We start from the raw sequence: 17,449 nt of genomic DNA on the forward strand, positions 1-17,449 counted from the left end.
AAAAACAGCCTGTGTTCATTAACAGAAGAATGGATAAATAAGTTGTGGTATATTATTAGAATACTAGTTGGCAGTAAAGGAGAAGGCAATGGCACCCCACTGCAGTACTCTTGCCTGGAAAATCCCATGGATGGAGGAGCCTGGTAGGCTGCAGTCCATGGGGTCGCTAAGAGTCAGACACGACTGAGCGACTTCACTTTCACTTTTCACTTTCATGCATTGGAGAAGGAAATGGCAACCCACTCCAGTGTTCTTGCCTGGAGAATCCCAGGGATGGGGGAGCCTGGTGGGCTGCCGTCTATGGGGTCGCACAGAGTCGGACACGACTGAAGCGACTTAGCAGCAGCAGCAGTTGGCAGTAAAAGAGAATCACATGCAACATGAATGGATCTCAGAAACAAGACATTCAAAACCCTCCACTGTCTGGTTCCAAAGTTCTTTAATTCCAGTCTCTGCTTTCCCACTAATCACACCAGTGGTCTTTTGATCAGAACATTGAAGTTCTAACCTATTGCCTCCTATTCTACTATAGCAAAAAACGATCTGCTTTCTCTTCTAAATATTTGTATTTTCCTGTCTCCAAACCTTTCCCCACATCATTTTTCATATCTAGAATAGCCTTGCTACTCTTCTCTGCTTATCCAAACTTCCATCTTACAAGGACACATTTAAAACCTGAACTTCCCACCAAAATGCTTCCCTTCTTTGGGGACTGCCATAGTGTTCACTCACTTGAAGTACACACACTTGGTACTCAGCCACAGGAATGCCCTATATGGTTAGGTCTCTTTTTAGTTGTGTGTCTTCTCACCACTTATTTTATCAGCTCCTTGAAGTTGGAGACCATTTTCCTTATATGTTTTTACTCCCCACATATCTCTGGTTGCTTGGTAGGTACTCAATACATGCATGTTGATTGACTTGACTTTGCTTTCCTTTTATTTTTTAGTGATCTACTTAAACTCTATAGTCTAAAATTTTATACTTCTTACAGGAGCTTGTCCATTAGAGAGAGATTTCTTGGCTGTAGAGGCATCCCATGAACCAAGAGACCATTCACATTTGGCTGATGACCACTTGCTGCTTGACAGAGACTCATCTACATGTCAAAAGAAGATGTTTCTCATTGGTTGGTGAAGATACCAGCTTAGTTTCCCAACTTTGCCAAAAGTTAATATTTCCAAATTAGATCATTTATATATTTTTTTCTCCCATGCCTTAACTTTTGTAGTATCTTGGCCAGTATCCCAGCTGGGGCCCCAAGTCCACTGTTAAGATGACAAGATCAGAATCACCCTCTTCATTTCTGAATGGGGAAGCCTGATCAACTTATGTGAAAGCAATTAATAGCCAGTCTCATAGGGGAAAGAGAACCTTTATTATTATTTACATTACATTAGAAAAAACAACATGGAACAAAAATGGGAAGAATAAGGGTAAACTCTAGTATATAATCTCTTTTACCATCACATAATCCTGTGCTCTGCTAATGCTTTCTCTGCTACACCTGGAGCAGTCAGCTCTCAATAATAAGCTCAAATCTGAAGACTATTAGAAGGAGTTAAGCTTATTTGTTCTAATGTTGGCAGGATTTAGTCTTACATGGACTGCCACTGCCACCTTAGTGTCCTGTTTATTTTCTCTCTTAGGTAATCAGTTCAGGGCCGTTTCTGGTTAGCTCCTCCTCTCCCAAGTAGGCATTTTTCTCCTACTTTCTCTCTAGAATATTTGGATTATTGCTTCTCCTTCCTTTGGTCATCAACAACTAGAAACATGTATGTTAACTTTTCAGAGCTTGGGCTACTTAAACCATAAGCAGACCAGTTTGACATATAGAAGTATTTTATTACTGTCACAGGAATATTAGATTACCTGGGTCATCCTCCAGTGTGATAAGATATGGGCCTTACTGAGTTTATTTTTTAATTGAAGTATAATTGATGTACAGTATAAGTTACAGGTATGTATAGTATAGTTATGTACAAGCTGAATTTACTTTTAAATAACCATTTAAAAAATATAGCTGCACAATATCTGGCCAGTATACCAACAAAGCAAACACTAGATCAGGCTCATCAACCTGCAAGAAATGGCCATCTTTATATGCTTAAGACGTTTTTGAAACCATTTTCTCTTCCCTTTGGTTTGCCTTTTACACCTGGGTAATGATTGCTAAACCTCCAAAAGCAAAAAAGTCAACAGATTCAAATATAAAAAATAAAAACCAGGTAGGTCAAGATAACAGAAAAAAAGAGGGAAGAAGTCAAAAAGAAATTCAAAAGATATAATGTTAAGGCCATAGAAAATCTGACATTGGCCCCTCATTTCATTATATATTTCATTCTTCCCAAAGCTGCCTGGAGCTGACCATATAATCGAATCTCAATTGCACAGCTTATAGATACCTTTTCAAAAGAGCTGAAAATTACTTATCAACTCTAACTTGCTGTTTTTTCAAAATGAAACTTTTGCAAGGAATCGCTGGATTACTATGAAAACACATAAGTTTACTGGAAAAAAAAGTCATAGTGATACAATTAAGGCAAATAACTGAGCAGACTTCTCTATAAGAACAGGCCTAGGCTCTCCTGTTCATTCCCCTGTGGGACTTACCGGATTTGAGGTGACAGACAGCACCTTAGACTGTGGCACTCGAGGTAAGACCAAAGGCTGTAGTTCACTCAGCACACAGGGGCTTTGTGAAGCTGGTCTGGTGATTGCAACATTACTCTCATCATCTGAGCAAAGGAATAGAATCTATTATCCATGGATATCTTCAGACCCACAGCAACAGTACTGTGAAAAAAAATCTCCCCTGAGAATTCATAATCTCAAGCTAGGCTTCACTAATCTTTATAACCCAGTTTCACACCACCTGCATGGTTCCAAAAAACCCTTTAAACCATGAATTTATTTTAAAGTGGTTTCTCAGGCTGGTGATGCCTGTTGGTTCCTGGAAGAATGAAAAGCAAAGATTATTAGAGCAAAGCTATCTAATGGGACATTTGGAGATTGAAGGAAATATTCTACATATGCACTCTCCATGATAGTGGCCTCCAGCCACATGTGGCTATAGAGGATTTAAAATTTGGCTAGTGTGGGGCCTAGTAAAACTTACAAGTTATTGCAGAGTAAAAGAAACCATAAACAAAACGAAAAGACAACCTGCAGAATGAGAATAAGTGTTCGCAAATGACATGACTTAATTTCCTAAATATACAAACAGCTCATATAGCTCAACAAAAAACAACCCTATCCAAAAGGGATCCAACCCTGGCAGAAGACCTAAGTATATATTTCTTCAAAGAAGACATACAGATGGCCAATGGGCACAAGAACAGATGCTCAACACTGCTAATTATTAGAAGAAATGCAAATCAAAACAGTGAGGTACCAACTCACATGAGTCAGAATAGCCATCATTAAAAAGTATACAAATAACACATGCTAAAGAAAGTTCAGAAAAAAGGGAACCCTCCTACACTTCTAGTGGGAATATAAGCTCGTGTAGCCACTGTAGAAAACAGTATGGAGGTTCCTTAGAAAACTAAAAATAGAGTTACTGTATGATCCAGCAATCCCATTCCTGGGCATATACCTGGACAAAACTATAATTCAGAAAGATGCATGTACCCCAGTGTCCATAGCACCACAAGAGCCAATACATGGAAACAACCTAAATGTCCACTGACAGATGAATGGATAAAGATGTGTGTGTGTGTGTGTGTGTATATATATATATATATGGAATACTACTCAGCCATAAAAGAATGGAATAATGCCATTTGCAAAAACATGGATGCAGTGAGATTATTACACTAAGTGAAGTAAGTCAAAGAAAGGCAAATATCACATGATATCATTTGTAGAATCTAAAATATGACACAAACCTATTTGTGAAACAAAAAATTATGGACATAGAGAATAGACTGGTTTCTAAGGGGGAGGAGGATGAAGGAAGGATGGAGTGGTAGACTGGGGTTAGCACATGTAGGCTTTTATCGAATGGATTAAAAAAAACAAGGTCCTACTGTATAGCACAGAACTATATTCGGTATCCTATAGTAAACCATAATGGAGAAGAATATTAAGTTATGTATATATGGATGACTGAATCACTGCTGTACAACAGTAATTAACACAACCATTGTAAATCAACTATACTTCAATTTAAAAAAATTTAGTGTGATTGAGAATGGAATTTTAAAATTACCTAATTGTAATTAATTAAAAATTTAAATAGCCACGTGACTAGTGAAACTTCATACCCATTACCACTGCCAGTTTTTGTGGCAGCGGTAATTACATGTCTCTGGAGAAGATATATACTGAGTGTATAATAGTGTCACATGTATATCCACTTGCATACATATTGTTTATGGCTGCTTTCAAGGACAGAGTTAAGTAGTTGCAATAGATTGGATGGCTGGCAAAGGCTAAAATATTTACTGCCTGGTTCTTTATACACAAACTTTGCTGACCCCTATTTTAGGACATTTCAGTCAACCCACTAAACCAGTCAGAGATCCTCTAGCTCCATTTTAAAATTACTTTCTTCTTTTTTTCAAACTTTAAGTTTCACAATAACCTTAATTTATGGATACACAGAAAAATAAGTGGTGTTTGGCATATTTGAAACGTTGTGCATGAAGTATTAGTTACTTGGGCTGCCATTAAATGCCAGAGACTGGGTGGCTTAAACAACAGAAATTAATTTTCTCACAGTTCTGGAGCCTCAAAGTCCATGATCAAGGTACTGTTGGGGTTGGTTTATAGTGTGACCTCTATTCCTGGCTCCTAGGCACAGTTGCCTTTTCGCTTTGTCTTTGCATGACCTTTGCTCTTTGCATGCATAGAAAGAACTCTCATGTCTCTTCCTTTCCTTAAGGATACCAACCCTATAGGATTAGGGTCTCACCATTCCGACCTCATTTAACCTTAATTATCTCTCTAAAGGCCATATCACCAAACATAACCACATTGGTTGTTAGGCCTTTTGGATTTTAAGGGGAACACAATTCAGTCCATAACACATGGATAAACCATTTGTTTATCCATCAGTTGATGGATGTTTAGGTTGCTTCCACTTTTTTGACTCTTATGAATAATGCTGCTGTCAGCATTCATGCAAGGCTTTTGTGTGGCTATATTTCACTTCTCTAGGTTATATACCTTTGAGCAGAATTGCTGGGTCATATGGTAATTTAACTTTTTGAGGAACTGCCAAACTGGTTCCATAGTGACTGTACCACTTTGCATTCCCACCATTAATTTACGAGCATTCCAATTTCACATCCTCATCAATACTTGTTACTGTCCTTTTTTAATCTTTAATACAGCCGCACTAGTGGGTATGAAGTGGTGTCTCATTGTGGTTTTGGTTATTTGATTCCCCTAATGAATAATGATTTTGAACATCTTTTCATGTACTTATTGGCTAGTTGTATATCTTCTTTGGAGAAATTGCTCTTTGAGTTATTTGCTGATTAATTGGATTGTTTTTTCTTTTGTTTCTGGGTTGTAGTTCTTTATATATTGTGGATACTAGATTCTTATTAGGTCTATGGTTTACATAGATTTCCTCCCATTTTGTAGGCTGTCTTTTCACTTTCTTGATAATGTCCCTTGATACACCCTAAAGTATTTTATTTTGATGAAATCCAATTTATCTGTTTTTTCTTTGGTTATATGTGGTCTTGGTGTCAGATGACATCTAAGAATCAGCTGCCAAATCCAAGCTCATTGAGATTTACTCCAATGTTTTCTCCTAAGTTTTATGTAGCTCTGAAGTGTGTTCCTTTGGTCCATTTTGAGTTGATATTTTTTGTATGATGTGAAGTAACGGTCCAACTTCATTCTTTTGCAGTTGTCCCAGCACCATTTCCTTTTTTTTCCCCATCTGATTTTTTTTTTTTTTTTTGATTGACAGAGTTGATTTACAATATTCAGTAAGTTTCAGGTGTACAACATAGTGGTTTACAATTTTAAAAGGTTATACTCCATTTATAGTTATGATAAAATATTGGCTATGTTCCCTGCCAGCATCATTTCTTAAAGAGACTCTTCTTCCCCCATAGGCTTGGCTCCCTTGTTGAAAATCAATTGACCATAGATGTGTGGGTTTATTTATGGACTTTTTATTCTATTCCATGGATCAATATATGTTCTTATGCCAGTACTACACTGTTTTGATCACTGTAGCTTTGTATTATTTTTTAAAATCAAGAAGTATGAATCCTCCAAATTTGTTCTTTTTCAATATTGTTTTGGATATTCAGGATATCTTGCATTTCTATATGAATTATCTCTGCCTTTTAAAAAAGGCAGCTGGAATTTTGATAAAGTTGCACTCAGGCTGTAGATATATTCAGGGAGACTCCCTGGAGAAGCCCACGGATGGAAGAGCCTGGTGGGCTGCAGTCCATGGGGTCACGAAGAGTCAGGCACGACTGAGCGACTTGACTTTCACGCATTGGAGAAGGAAATGGCAACCCACTCCAGTGTTCTTGCCTGGAGAATCCCATGGACTGGGGAGCCTGGTGGGCTGCCGTCTGTGGGGTCGCACAGAGTCGGACACAACTGAAGAGACTTAGTAGTAGCAGCAGCAGCCATCTTAACAATACTACGTCTTCCGATACATAAGCAGAGCCTGTCTTTCCATTTGTGTGTGTGTGTGCCCAGTCACTCAGTCAAGTCCAACTCTTTGCAACCCCGTGGACTGTAGGCTGCCAAGCTCCTCTGTCCATGGAATTTTCTACACAGGAATACTGGAGTGGGTTGCCATTTCCTACTCCAGGGGATCTTCCAGACCCAGGAATCGAACCTGCATCTCTTGCGTCTCCTGCATTGGCAGGCAGATTCTTTACCACCGCACTGCCTAGGAAACCCCTTCCATTTCTTTCAGTTCAGTTCAGTCACTCAGTTGTGTCCGACTCTTTGCGACCCCACAGACTGCAGCATGCCAGGCTTCCCTGTCCATCAGCAACTCCTGGAGCTTACTCAAACTCATGTCCATCAAGTTAGTGATGCCATTCAACCATCTCATCCTCTGTTGTCCCCTTCTCTTCCCACCTTCACCCTTTCCCAGCATCAGGGTCTTTTCCAGTGAGTCAGTTGTTTGCATCAGGTGGCCAAAATATTGGAGTTTCAGCTTCAGCATCAGTCCTTCCAATGAATATTCAGGACTGATTTCCTTTAGGACTGACTGGTTGGATCTCCATGCAGTCCAAAGGACTCTCAAGAGTCTTCTCCAAACCACAGTTCAGAAGCATCAATTCTTCGGCACTCAGCTTTCTTTATAGTCCAACTCTCAAATCCATACATGACTACTGGAAAAACCACAGCTTTGACTAGATGGACCTTTGTTGGCAAAGTAATGTCTCTGCTTTTTAGTATGCTGTTGAGGTTGGTCATAGCTTTTCTTCCAAGAATCAAGCGTCTTTTAATTTCATGGCTGTAGTCACCATCTGCAGTGATTCTGAAGCCCAAGAAAATAAAGTCTCTCACTGTTTCCATTGTTTCCCTATCTATTTGCCATGAAGTGATGGGACCAGATACCGTGATCTTATTAGTTTTCTGAATGTTGAGTTTTAAGCCAGGTTTTTCACTCTCTTCTTTCATCAAGAGGCTCTTTAGTTCTTCTTCTCTTTCTGCCGTAAGGGTGGTATCATCTGTATCAGTTCAGTTCTGTGCAGTGGCTCAGTCGTATCTGACTCTTTGCGACCCCATGATCCGCAGCACGCCAGGCCTCCCTGTCCATCACCAACTCCTGGAGTTCACCCAAACCCACGTCCATTGAGTCAGTGATGCCATCCAACCATCTCATCCTCTGTCGTCCCCTTCTCCTCCTGCCCTCAATGTTTCCCAGCATCAGGGTCTTTTCAAATGAGTCAGCTCTTCGCATCAGGTGGCCAAAGTACTGGAGTTTCAGCTTCAACATCAGTCCTACCAATGAACACCCAGGACTGATCTCCTTTATCTGCATATCTGAGTTTATTGATATTTCTCCCAGCAATCCTGATTCCAGCTTGTGCTTCATCCAGCCTGGCATTTCACATGATGTACTCTGCATATAAGTTAAATAAGCAGGGTGACAGCCTTGATGTACTCCTTTCCTAATTTGGAACCAGTGCATTGTTCCACGTCCGGTTCTAACTATTGCTTCTCGACCTGCTTAAGATTTCTGAGGAGGCAGGTCAGGTCATCTGGTATTCCCATATTTCCACGGTATGTTGTGATCCACACAGTCAAAGGATTTGGTGTAGTGAATAAAGCAGATGTTTTTCTGGAATTCTCTTGCTTTTTCTATGATCCAACTGATTTTGGCTATTTCGTCTCTGGTTCCTCTGACTTTTCCAAAACCAGCTTGAACATCTGCAAGTTCACAGTTCACAAACTGTTGAAACCTAGCTTGGAGAATTTTGAGCATTACTTTGCTAGCATGTGAGATGAGTGCAACTGTGCCGTAGTTTGAGCATTCTTTGGCATTGCCTTTCTTTGGGATTGGAATGAAAACTGACCTTTTCCAGTCCTATGGCCACTGCTGAGTTTTCCAGATTTGTTGGCAAGTTGAGTGCAGCACTTTCACAGCATCATCTTTTAGGACTGGAAATAGCTCAACTGGAATTCCATCACCTCCACTAGCTTTGTTTGTAGTGATGCTTCCTTAAGGCCCACTTGACTTCACATTCCAGGATGTCTGGCTCTAGGTGAGTGATCATATCATCATGGTTATCTGAGTCATGAAGATCTTTTTTGTACAGTTCTTCTGTGTATTCTTGCCACCTCTTCTTAATACCTTCTGCTTCTGTTAGGTCCATACCATTTCTGTCCTTTATTGTGCCCATCTTTTCATGAAATGTTCCCTTGTTAGCTCTAATTTTCTTGAAGAGATCTCTAGTCTTTCCCATTCTATTGTTTTCCTCTATTTCTTTGCACTGATCACTGAGGACGGCTTTCTTTAGGCCTTACCTATTTTCTTTCAGTGTTTTGTAGTATTCTGTGTAGAAGTCCTATACTTCCTTGGTTCAGTTTATTCCTAAGTATTTTATTCTTTTTGATAATAGGTAAATAAATTGTTTCCTTAATTTCATTTTTGATTGTTCATTGATAGAAGCTGGAAGAATTTTGAGACGCATGATAGAGAAGTCACAAATTACCTTGAATAGACTTAGGAGAAATTTGGATTTGGAGGGTGCTGTAGGGAGGGGAAAGCTCAGAAGGAAATGAGGAACATACTAGAAACTGGAAGAAGGGAGAACATATTAGAAACTGGAAGAAAGGAGATGCTTGTTATTTTGTGACAAAGTTTAGTGAAATGGTCTTTTATGGTCATGTGGACAGGCTGAACTTTCAAAGTGATGATTTTAGTTATATTGCTATGGAGATTTCCTAGCAAAGTGTTAAAGGTGAAGCCTGATTTTTTTTCTTGCTGCTTATGATAAGACATGAGATGAGAGAAATTGAGGGAAAAACTATTAAACATAAAGAAAACAGGACTCAATGATTTTGAGAATTCTCAATCTCTCTAGATGCAAAAGATACCAAAAAAAAGGAAGGCTATCAGGCCCCCAAAATTCTACTGGCAGGACACAACCTAATAAAATTACTTAGCTACGAACATGATACCTTTCATGTTAACAGGATGACTCAGAGGGTGAAATCAAGAGCTTAGAGGGGAGACCAGAGAGCTAAGAGGATTATTTCCAGGCCTTGAAACTTGATGAAGGAATCCCGAATATTTTCACATGTGGATTTCAGAATTGCTAGGGATCCCTTCCCCACCCCAGCCTTTAACTGGAGTGTCTATAATGGTTATCCTTTTCCTGGCACACTACTATATGTTGGGTTTGTTGGGGTCAAATACCAATAATTTGTCTCTAGGAACAGAATGGCTGGATTAAATAGTTAGATGTTTATGTACCTTTGTATTTAGTTTCACAGGGCTATAGAATAGAAATGAATTGTGCCCCCAATAACTTCACTTGCCCTGTATTACATCCAGGAACTTCATTCTTACCTGATTTCAAAAATCTATGGAGCTGAGGCTCCGTCATTCCAAGAATGATTCTCTTGGAAACTTTTAAAGACAGTTGACTGTACTTTGCATGTGGGAGCACATGACTCACTGGTGGCCAGTGGGAGGACTGCAGTGGACAAATTCCAATGTGGCCCCCCGCCGCCAGCCCATGATTCTCATCTCTGGGTGTTCACACCTTTGTGTAATCCCCTCCCTTGGACGGTGGGCAGGACCTGTGACTTGCTTCAAACCAATAGATGATGGTAAAGGTGATGGAATGTCACCCTCTTGATTATGTTACATAATCTTCTGTCTTGCTAGTAGATTAGCTCTCAGTCTTTCTTACTGAGAAAGCTTTGGAGAAGTAAGCTACCATGACTACTACAGCTACAAGAAACTGGATGCTTCCAAAAACATGAGCCGCAACATGAGAACCAGCTCTGACCAACACCCTGATTACAGCCCTGTGAGATCTTAAGTAAAGGACTAGCTGGCTGTTATTGGACTTCTCACTCACAGATCTGTGAGATAATAAATGTGTATTGTTTGAAGCTGCTAAGTTTGTGTTAATGTTTTGTGCAACATAGAAAACCAATGCAGACAATTGTTAAGACATTAAATATACATTTGACCATATACTCTGACAGTTCCACTCCTAGAAATCTACCCAAGAGAAAAAGGAAATATATGTCAAAATGTATGTCTTGTACCCTAGTGTTCATAAAAGCACTAATAGACCAAAAATGAAAATAGTCCAAACATCCAACAACAAATAAATGGATAAACGAGTTATGGAACAGTGGAATACTACTCAGCAATAAAAGGAATAAATTATTGACACATGGATGACTCTCAGAATGATTTATACTGGGAGAAAGAAGATGATTAAAAAAAAGAGTCAATACAACATGATTCCATTTAAGCAGGTAAGTTGTCACTTCAGGATAGTGAGTTGGGCAAGGGTAGGAGGGAGGGATTACAAGGTCATGAACTTTTGCGGGTAATGGATATGTTCACTGTATTGACTATTATAGTTTCATGGCTGTATATACATAAATCAACTTATTATATACTTTAAGTTTTATTAGTTTATTGTAAATCATTTCTTCAATAAAGTGGTTTTTAAAATGTATTTGTGACTTGCACATGTTTTTTTTTTCTCACAAATAATTACATTCAAAAAGAAAGCTCAGTCTCTAGTCATCATAGACTAGGCCTCTTTACTCATCCAGTCATTCCCAAATATTGTCCAACTATCTGTTAGTTTCTATAAGAAATACAAATATGATTCTTTTGTACTATTAAGCATATAATCTAATAGACTGGTTAGGGTTTGGAAGTCTTAATTATTTTTTTATATTGTTTTCACAAAGAGCCTTACCAGAAGCAAATCCCTCCCAGTGAGTACGTGTCAGCTGCTCCATACAGCTTAGGACCTTGCTCCACACATCGTCAAACACATAAGCAAGGACATCCTCTTTCATGCAGTAAAATGGAGCAATGGGCGGATACCCTAATTTCTGTTTCTCTGTAGCTGCTTCTGATTTCTTTCCATGAAACTCCTCTTCCCTGTAACAGAAACAAGAGGGAAAGATTTCATGGTTCTTCTTCACTGAGTGTTCACCACTATCTTTTGTGCTGCTTAGGAATGTGATCTGTGCTTCTCCCCGCTAAGTCTGACCCCCACCCCCCGCCAACCCTTGACATATGTAGCACAGATATTAAGTTCTCTTGTGAGCTAAGGAAGTTTTTAACAGAGGAGACTCTGCATTTTCCTTTTTACCCCCATTCCACCCCATATTCTGGCAAAAAATAGAACAAGAAAAAGAAGGGTGAGAATCATTGTACTTTTTTTTAGCTTTAAACAGATGGCACTGTCAGTTGAGCAACAAGCAAGCTATGACTTGAACACAGAAATAATCTTTTTCTTGTAATTGGATAACATTTAGATTATATTAATGTGACACACTGAATGGTGTAACTGTGATTAGCTGCATAGTTATTTGAGGCAGTGATTCATCAGGGAAATAGTCCACATAGATTATTATATTGTATACTTTTACTAACCTAAATAAACATTTGGTAGTTGATTGTAAAGGAAAAAGAGAGAAACCCAACAGCATAGGAAGCTACTCGGGCTCTTCTGGAATCTGTATCTAAAATTCAGAAACTCCCAGTTAGGCAAGGCTATCTCTTCTCTGGCACTGGGTATCAATAGCACAAATAGATTTCTAGGGGAAGAAAATCTGGCTGATAGATGTGCTTATCTGTGACAGTATAAACTAAGACAAAGCAAATTGTGGAACTGACTTGGGTAACAGTGAAAGTTACTCCTAGGGTAACAAAGTACTCAAGAATGAAATAGGAAACTAGGCTGGAAAGAAGGATGCTAAGATTTGAGCAGGACAGCCAGACTCTCTTTGCTTCTCCTTTCCAAAGGAAGAGCTAGCCTGGCATTAAGTGGTGGAGGAGGCTGTGTGTGTGTCAGTTGCTCGAGTCCAACTGCGACCCCATGGACTATTGCTTGCCAGGCGCCTCTGTCCATGGGATTCTCCAGGCAAGAGTACTGGAGTGGGTTGCCATTTCCTTCTCCAGGGGATCCTGACCCAGGGATGAAACCCAGGTTTCCTGCATTGTAGGCGGATTCTTTACCATCTAAGCCACCGGGGAAGCTGAATAGTATTGACTGTATTTCAATTTATATTTCTTTTAAGAGGAGATAACATAGCCATATGATGAAAATTCAAATTGCTTAGAAGGAAATGTATACATGTAGTGAAAAATAAGTTTCCTATATCTCTAGCCCAGTCCTCATTCCCAGAAGCAAACATACATGAGTCCAGAGAATGTTCCACCTTGCTCATCCAATTATCAATGTATCCTGGCCCATGATCCCTTATCAATATATATATATAAATCTGCCTCTTTAAAAAAATAACTGCAGAGTATTCCATTGGATATACCATAATATATGTAGCCAGGCAGCTGTTGATCAACTAACTTTTTGCTTTTATAATCAATACCACAATATATTTCTAGAGATATTCCTTATATATTAGGTTACAGCCCAATAAACTAACAAAAATGTAAGTAAAAAATGCATTTAATATACCTAACCTGTTGAACATTATAGCTTAGCCTAGCTTCCTTAAATGTGCTCAGAAGACAAATTAGCATACAGCTGGGCAAAATTATCTAACACAAAACCTATTTTATAATAAAGTGTTAAATATCCCATGTAATGTATTTCATACTCTACTGAAAGTGAAAAGCAGTGGTTGATGGGTATAAAATGGCTTAAGTGTGTTGGCTGTTTACCCTCATGGTAGTGTGCCTGACTGGGAGCTGCAGCTTGCTGCCACTGCGCAGCATCCTGAGAGAGTACTGCATATAGCTAGTCCAGGAAAAGACAGAAATTCCAATGGACAGTTGCTATTCAATGTGTATCACTTCTATACCATTGTAAATTCAGAATTCATAAGTCAACTCATCTTAAGTTGGGGACTGTATGTATGTAGTTCTTTGGCTACATAGGTGTCTTATTTGTAGGGTAGATTCCTATCAATAGATTATTGAGTCAAAGGGTATGTGCATTTCAATTTAAAGAGGTGGTATAATTCTCCAGTAGTGAAAGAATATGCCTATTTTCTCATTCAAGGAATAATCAAATTTCTTTATCTTTTGTCTTTTGATAGTCTGTCAGGTAAAAGAGTACTCATGATAATTTTGATTTGCATCTCTGAATGAGACTGAGTTTCATTTCATATATTTCAGATCCATTTTCTTATAATGTGAACTCTGCCATGTTCTTTGTTTTGTCCTTAATTTTTTCCTTATTGATATACATGTTAAGGAAATTAAGCCTCTGTGCATGCATTAACTGCAAATATTTTTGCCAGTTTGTCTTCTGACTTTATGAATTTTTTATGCAGAAATTTTATTTTAAGCAGTTATTTTTAAATGACTTGTAGATTTTAAGCTATAGTTAGAAAGGCCTTCCCTATTCCCAAACTATTAAAAAAAATCTTTCATATCTTATTTTCTTCCAAACTTACATGATTTCATTCATGACATCTCAGTATCTCAGTGGTATCTCTAAAGAGAAGACTGCCTTCCTAAAAATCTTCCCTGTATTACTTGAAAATTCATTTGGGTTTGAGTCATGAACATCACATTTTGGAGTAGTTAAATCAGCTTTATTTAAAGCTAAAATGAAGGGAAAAGACCTTTGAGGAAAAAGGAGGAGAAAAAACAGATAATTTGACTCAGGCCAGATGAAGTGAAAGGGAAGGGGGAAATCTCTGGAAAATCAAAAGAGCATACATATGATTCTCTTGGAACAATTAGCTAACTCATTGGTACTATGTATAGAAATCTGAGTTATGTCTACCTGAGCCTAGGACTGTATACATTGAACATAAAAGTCAGCATGGCTCAATAGGAAATAAGGGAAGAAAAGTCCAGAATCATGTGACACTAACTAGACCTAACCACAGCCTCATAGCCTGAAATTCTCACTTCCAGATGTGCCACTGTGACTATCATTCTGAACTTCTAAAGGCTTAGAGGAATAGTTTAAGACGTTAATATTTCAGGGATGTAGCATGGAACAGTAAGGGAGCCTGGATTTAGAATAAGATGAATAAAGTTTCCATGAATTACTGGTGATAACTGACAAAGAAAAATCAAATTATGTGGAGAAAAAATTAATTCATTTAAACTGTTTAATCCCAGGAAGAGGCAAATGACATGTGCAGGAAAAAACAATGTATATCAATTAAGTCTATGAATGCTGGACAACTGAGAAGTAACAGAACATAAATAACATAAATTTAATTATAGATAATACTGGTGCCATACTTTAGAAAAATAGATACTAATACCCAAAACAGGGGAGTAAAAAGTTTAAAAGATACAATACTCACATATCTGTGTGGTCAAACGCTAGGTATTCCTCTATTATTCCCTCAGAAAATATTATACAGTCTTCTTCTCTTTCCATAGAACACAAGCAAGGGGATTTGACAATGGAAGATGCTTTAGGACCATATGAAGATGAAAAATGTAACTTCTTTCCCCTAATGCCAAATCTGGGAGACGGGAAAAACAGTAATTATGTTCAACATAAACAGTTCTCACAGGAACTCATTCATACAAGTTTCAGCTCAAAGTCCCTTCCCCTGGCGACACCTTCCTGGGCTACTCTAAACCTTAATACCTATTATTTCTCAGAACAGGAATAAATATGAGCCACACACCCACTCTGCGTAGGTGTATTATGCACCTAATACTGAAGCAGTTGCATACTACTTGCTATGTTTTCAGCTGCAATGGCTATGGCTACAACATAAGCTTTTTTTTTTTTAATCTAAGAATATTTACATTCATGTTCAACTCTTTGAAGTACCTCAGGAGATTACAGGTTTATTTCAGTAACTTCATTGTTGTTGAAAATGCATGCACATTATTGTGCAATCGATCTCTTGAACTTATATTGCAAAACTGAAACTCTGGTATCCCTTAAACACTAACTGCCCCTTCTCCTTCCTCTCCTCCTTTGGGCAACTATACTTCTACTTTCTGTTTCTATGATTGGACTACTTTAGATACTAAATATGGGTGGAATCATATTGTATTTGTCCTTTTGTGACTAGCTTATTTCACTTATTAAATAATACTTTCAAGGCTCATCAATCCATATTATAGCATGTAACAGGATTTCCTTCTATAATATTCCATTGCATGTATATAAATTTTCTTTATCCATTTATCTGTGATGACCATCTGGGTTGTTTCCACCTCTTGGCTATTGTGATTAATGCTTCAGTGAATATTGGTGTGCAAATATCTCTTTGAGATCCTCCTTTGAATTTTTTTTGGATATATACCTGAGTGGGATTGCTGGTTCATATAGTAATTCTATTTTTAGTGTTTTAAGAAGCCTCCATACTGTTTTCCAAGAGACAACAGGAGACTTCTCTGTAGCTCAAACGGTAAAGAATCTTCCTGCGAGGCAGGAAACCAGGGTTCAGTCGCTGGGTTGGGAAGTTCCTTGGGAGGAGGGAATGGCAATCCACTCCAGTATTCTTGCCTGGAGAATTTCATGGACAGAGAAGCCTGGTGGGCTACAGTCTGTGGGCTCACAAAGAGTCAGACACGACTGAGCACCTAACACAGCCCACACTGTTTTCTTTAGTGGCTGTACTGTTTTACACTCCATTCCCCCCAACAGTTCACAGAGTTCCAATTTTTTGTCTACATTTTTGCCAAAAGTTGTTGCTTTCTGTTCTCTAGATAGTGGCCACCCTGATGATGGGTGGTGGTGGTTTAGTCACAAAGTCGTGTCTGACTCTTGCGACCCCATGGATTTGTAGCCCACCTGACTCCTCTGTCCATGAGATTTTCCAGGCAAGAATACTGGAGTGGGTTGCCATTTCCTTCTCCAGAAGATCTTCCTGACCCAGGGACCAAACCAGCATCTCCTGCTTTGCAGTCAGACTCTTTACTGCTGAGCCACCATGGACACCCAAAGAGACTGTTAAATGTTGACTAAATGCTTTCTCAGGCCACAAAACTAGACTGCATTTCCCAGGACCCCCATACAGTTAAACGATGGGTTCAATTCAGTTCAGTTACTCAGTCATGTCTGACTCTTTGCGATCTCATGAACTGCAGCACACCAGGCTTCCCTGTTCATCACCAACTCCCAAATTGCTCAAATTTATGTTTAACAAGTTGGTGATGCCATCCAACCATCTCATCCTCTGTCGTCCCCTTGTCTTCCTGCCTTCAAACTTTCCCAGCATCAGGGTCTTTTCCAACGAGTCAGTTCTTCGCATCAGGTAGCCAAAGTATCAGGGCTTCAGCTTCAGCATCAGTCCTTCCAATGAATATTCAGCACTGATTTTCTTTAGGAACGACTAGTTTGATCTCTTTGCTGTCCAAGAGACTCTCAAGAGTCTTCTCCAACACCATAGTTCAAAAGCATCAATTCTTCGGCGCTCAGGTTTCTTTATGGTCCAACATTCACATCCATACATGACTACTGGAAAAACCATAGCTTTGACTATATGTACCTTTGTCATTAAAGTCATGTCTCTGTTTTCTAGTATGCTGTCAAAGTTTGTCATAGCTTTTCTTCCAAGGAGCAAGTTTCTTTTAATTTCATGGCTGCAGTCACTATCTGCAGTGATTTTGGAGCCCCAAAATAGTCTCTCATTGTTTCCCCATCAATTTGCCATGAAGTGATGGGACTGGATGCCATAATCTTAGTTTTCTGAATGTTGACTTTTAAGGCAGCTTTTTCACTCTCTTCTTTCACTTTCATCAAGAGGCTCTTTAGTTCTTCTTCATGTTCTGCCATGAGGGTGGTGTCATCTGCATATCTGAGGTTATTGATATTTCTCCCAGCAATCTTGATTCCAGCTTGTG

General features: G+C 38.9%; 1 protein-coding gene across 24 annotated transcripts in view; it reads right to left on the bottom strand.

Moving 5' to 3' along the window:
* Positions 1-17,449, bottom strand: part of FAM149B1 (family with sequence similarity 149 member B1) — a 53,626-nt gene that overhangs the window by 10,646 nt on the left and 25,531 nt on the right. For 13 of the 24 annotated variants that reach the window (XR_015156818.1, XR_015156822.1, XM_086382049.1 and 10 more), the window contains 4 exons: positions 14,944-15,108; positions 11,400-11,587; positions 2,614-2,738; positions 993-1,099 (listed from right to left, as the gene is read on the bottom strand). Coding sequence is in view for 12 of the 24 variants with exons in the window: in XM_086382049.1 (XP_086238175.1) it covers positions 993-1,099; positions 2,614-2,738; positions 11,400-11,587; positions 14,944-15,108 (585 nt within the window). In the remaining 12 variants the exon portion in view is untranslated. Of the gene's footprint in view, positions 1-992; positions 1,100-2,613; positions 2,797-11,399; positions 11,588-14,943; positions 15,109-17,449 lie in introns of all 24 variants that reach the window. The other 11 variants (XR_015156820.1, XR_015156819.1, XR_015156821.1 and 8 more) reach the window with 3 other exon arrangements.

Source organism: Bos grunniens, chromosome 28, assembly GCF_055505025.1.
Source record: "Bos grunniens cultivar Pamir isolate PY7600 chromosome 28, Bosgru_T2T1.0, whole genome shotgun sequence".
NCBI classification, from domain to species: Eukaryota; Metazoa; Chordata; class Mammalia; order Artiodactyla; family Bovidae; genus Bos; species Bos grunniens.